The sequence below is a fragment of the Quercus robur genome, chromosome 5, assembly GCF_932294415.1.
Source record: "Quercus robur chromosome 5, dhQueRobu3.1, whole genome shotgun sequence".
Taxonomy (NCBI): Eukaryota; Viridiplantae; Streptophyta; class Magnoliopsida; order Fagales; family Fagaceae; genus Quercus; species Quercus robur.
Window position 1 is genome coordinate 65154885 of NC_065538.1, and position 4021 is coordinate 65158905.

Sequence of the window (4021 nt, forward strand, 5' to 3'; positions counted from 1 at the left end):
TGGCCTAATTTAAGGCACATCTCTTATGTTGAGTCTGTGTCCCTATCAAACACAAACTCTGTGTCCCTATTAAACACAAAGTCTTGTGTCCCTATCAAACACAAACTCTGTGTCGGTTTTATAAATCGATGTTAACATTAATTCTATATCTACCAAGATCACAATATTTTCTTCTGAAAAAAACAAGATCACAATATTACAATTGAGAGTTTGGGACTCACTGATGGAAAAATCAAGATCAAAATGCCAGAAACTTGAGGTAGACAGGATGAGTGATCTACCAGAATCTCTTCTCATCCACATACTTTCGTTCCTTCCAACCCAAAAGGCAATCACCACAAGCATTTTGTCGAGCAGGTGGAAAGACCTTTGGACTCTCGTCCCAAAACTCGACATCAACACTGAAGAGCTCCACCCCATTGTCAAGCATGCGCATACTGTGTCCAGAATTTTTCACCTACACAAAACCCCATACCTCCGAACTTTTCGCCTCACATACAGTTGTCGTAACCGTTCTGATGTAGATGCATGGATTAGCAACATTGCAGCGCGGAAAGTGGAAGAACTTGATCTCGAGATATATGATGACAAGTATTGGGATTTTGAGCGTTTGAGGTTGTACCACAGTCATGAAATTTTCTCTTGCAAGACATTAGTGGTTCTGAATTTGCGGAGCAGAATTGTGATTGATCCTCCTTCATCGTTTCAATTCCCAAGCTTAAAGATACTTGGTTTGTTCTATGTTGATTATAAATCAGACTCTCTTTCTGGGCTCCTCTCTGGCTGTCCTGTTCTTGAAGATTTGTCATTTGAAAGTGAATGCTTGGGGGGTGTTTTCAATCATAAAATATGTGCTCCTATGCTGAAACGCTTAAGTATAGCTATCGAAGTATCTGAATATGATTTTTTTAAATTATTAGACTACGATGATTCTGATTGCAGTTACAGAATTGAGATAAACACCCCAGCGCTTGAATACTTTAAGTTTAATGGTCATTTGAGTGAAGTCGTTTTCCTTCAAAAGCTAGACAACTTAGTTCAGGCAGATATTCATATTTGTACACTTAAAGCTGCCAATAGGATACTCAAGCTTCTTGCTGCATTCTATAATGTCAAATTTCTGTCATTATTTTCAGGTCACCCGGAGGTTAATGTCTCACTCCATTCTTTATTGAATTTATATTTTATAGATATTTTCTAGTACAAGCTTTGATGTTGGCTTCTTTTGATTATAATTTTTTTATGCAGTGTCTCTGCAACGGTTCTATTTACCCTTTCAGATTCCAAAATTTGCTCAGATTGGACTTTATGGCGAATGCATTGAACTGGCATGTGCTACAAGCCTTGCTCCGAAATGCTCCTAATCTAGAAGTTCTTGATGTTATTAATACGGTCAGTTTACTTATGTGATGTATTTTTAGCTGATCTAGATGTTATTAATACGAATAATTGATATGCTTTGTATGTTGTCATCAGAGGCATGGTTCCGGTAATCACAAGTTATGCAGATGCAGGAAGAAGTCACCAAATGATCCTAATTTTCTGTCATCACACCTTACAACTTTTTATTATAGCGAATTTGGAGGATTGAAGGATGAAGTGGAATTTATAAAATATATTCTAAAAGAGGCAAGAGTCTTGAAGACAGCATCAATCAGAGTTAGAAATATTAAGCTAAAAAAAGGTGTTCTTCAGAAACTATCAATGATCCGAAGGCGCTCAATGACATCTCTTCTTACAGTTAAAAAATGAGGTAAACTTCTTTGACTTCTATTTAGCAACTAATTTCGAATGCACGCTGAAAATAATTTAATTGATGGAGAGAGAATCAATTATCCAAAGTCACTTCTTTTGATCAGGCTAAAGCATTGCTAAAGAAATGTTCATGAATGAACTTTTGATACCTCTTTCTATGCCTGAAAGTTAAAATATAATTCTCTCAAGTTTTTTGTTTGATTGTGACAATTGAAATGGTAAAATAATTGAATGTCTTAGTTCAATTTGTGACCTCAAATGTTATAACCTTTGAAATACTTTAAAAAAAAAAAATATTATTAATCAATCTTCACAAATATATGTTCTCTCACATATAACTCTTTGGTGGAACAGGTGCAAACTTCAGTCTAGTGATATGGGACCTCCATTACTTAAAATGACTCTGCCAACCTCTCTCCCTTCCCCCACCCTTTTTGCCTTTCTTTTTCAAACTTGTTTTTCTCTTTCTTTCTCATTTTGTATGATAAGTTGCAGAAACTGTAAGAAATCCTATGTACCCAATAGGGGCTAGATATGATGAAATGCACTTGATGTAGACGAAATGATGACAAATATCCCCAAGGTAAATGTTCTTGGTAGGTTCTGCCTTATTTCTAGTTGTTTTTATCAAGTGTCGCAAGTTCTTTGTTTATCATTGAAAACCTTTCAATCTTGGAGGAAAAAGTTCTTGGTGATTTATTTTTAATTTAGAACTCATGTTAGGGATAATTTATAGTAGTCATAGTGACCCATTTTTTGCGTATTTAAACACATGGATCTCAAATGATGAGTTTGAATTTTGATAAGGAAGCTTCTAGTTCCGAAAATGTTAAAGTAGTTTGGATGTCTACTATTGTGATACAGTTAGATGGTTGATGCAGAACCAATTAGGTCATCGCTTGCAACTAAAACAATTAATTTAAATCATGTCAACATGTATATTCCTAAATCCTAATGGATCATAATGGACAGGTTTTCATCTCACTCTTATACTTCTTCACATTTTTAATAACTTCAATTCTTTCACTATTATTTTCTGTCTTTTATTCTCCATTATCTAATTTCTGACACTAACAGACCCCCCCTCCCCTCTTACTGTGAAAGTATAAAATTTTGGCTAGATATGCAATAGGCATTCCAGATTTTTTAGTGTGGATAGAGAATATTTCACTTGTATCTGTATTACAAGCCGATTTAATAAGCTTACATTAATAAAACTTCCAGTTTTCCCCCTCAAAAAAGAAAAAGAAAAAGAAAAAAGAGACCTCCCTCCCCTTAGTTACTTCACCTTTGTCTAACTTAGCTAAAAGCCCTCCCTCCCCCTTAGAGCATAACATCACCGACTATGTTTTAAAAACTGGACTGGACCGGCCGGTCCGACCGATCCAATCGGGAATTGAGAGTCGGTCCAATCCGGTAAAAACTCCTAAAACCAGTCAAAAACAGGGCTGAACCGGGAATTTTTAAAAAAACGGTTCGACTCTCGGTTCAGTTTTAAAAACCATGATCACATTATGCTAAAAGTAGCAAAAATTTTGGTAAACCAAACCCAAAAAATGCTTCGCATCAAGCTCCACAGAGTAACAAGAAAATTTAGTTATGAACAGTACCTCGCTCGAATTATTGAGGACTACTCATTGTCAAACCAAAATAAAACTATTTTGTATTTGTTCTCTCTCTCCAAAAATCCAAGTTGGCATTTAATTGTATTCTAATTTAGCCACAAATATCCTGTTGGCAAGTGTCTCTGAAGTGCTTGTAGTTTATGTCAAACGTCATTTTCATATCTAATTTTGTTATCAAACGTCGTTACATGTAAATAATGAATTTTACAGTTGGACTTGGAAGAAACGATAAAAGGAACGTCATTTTTGCGTGGACCGTAATGATTATAGAGCAAAGCTCAATGGAAGCCGAAGCACATGCAACTCAACTTGCATTGATAAAGCCAATCGAAATGGAACATAAATTGTAATAATCGAATGAGATGTTTTAAACGTGATTATTCCTGTTCGGGAACTCCTTTATCACACTGTATTAGTCCATTAAGTTAAACATTGAAGAGATCAAAATAAGGGCTTGGAGGTGAAATAAAGTGGATGAAAAATAAGGGCTTCATCCACGTTGCTTTTCTTCACTTTTTTTTTTTTCCCTCTGGTGTTGCCTGCCCCTTTTCTTTCTCTTTTTTTTTTTTAAATTTTTTCCCTCCTCTGGACGTTCCCTGCCTCTTCTTCATTGTTCTCTTATTATTATTATTATTATTATT

At 35.3% G+C, this 4021-nt stretch overlaps 1 protein-coding gene across 1 annotated transcript; it reads left to right on the top strand.

The window, feature by feature from the left end:
* The first annotated feature begins 214 nt into the window (after positions 1-214).
* On the top strand, positions 215-1752 carry LOC126728554 (F-box/LRR-repeat protein At3g26922-like). The gene is made up of 3 exons (XM_050434357.1): positions 215-1147; positions 1249-1392; positions 1477-1752. Exons 1-3 carry the CDS (start codon positions 224-226, stop codon positions 1750-1752), a joined length of 1344 nt encoding a protein of 447 aa, XP_050290314.1. The 5' UTR covers positions 215-223.
* Positions 1753-4021: the final 2269 nt, after the last annotated feature.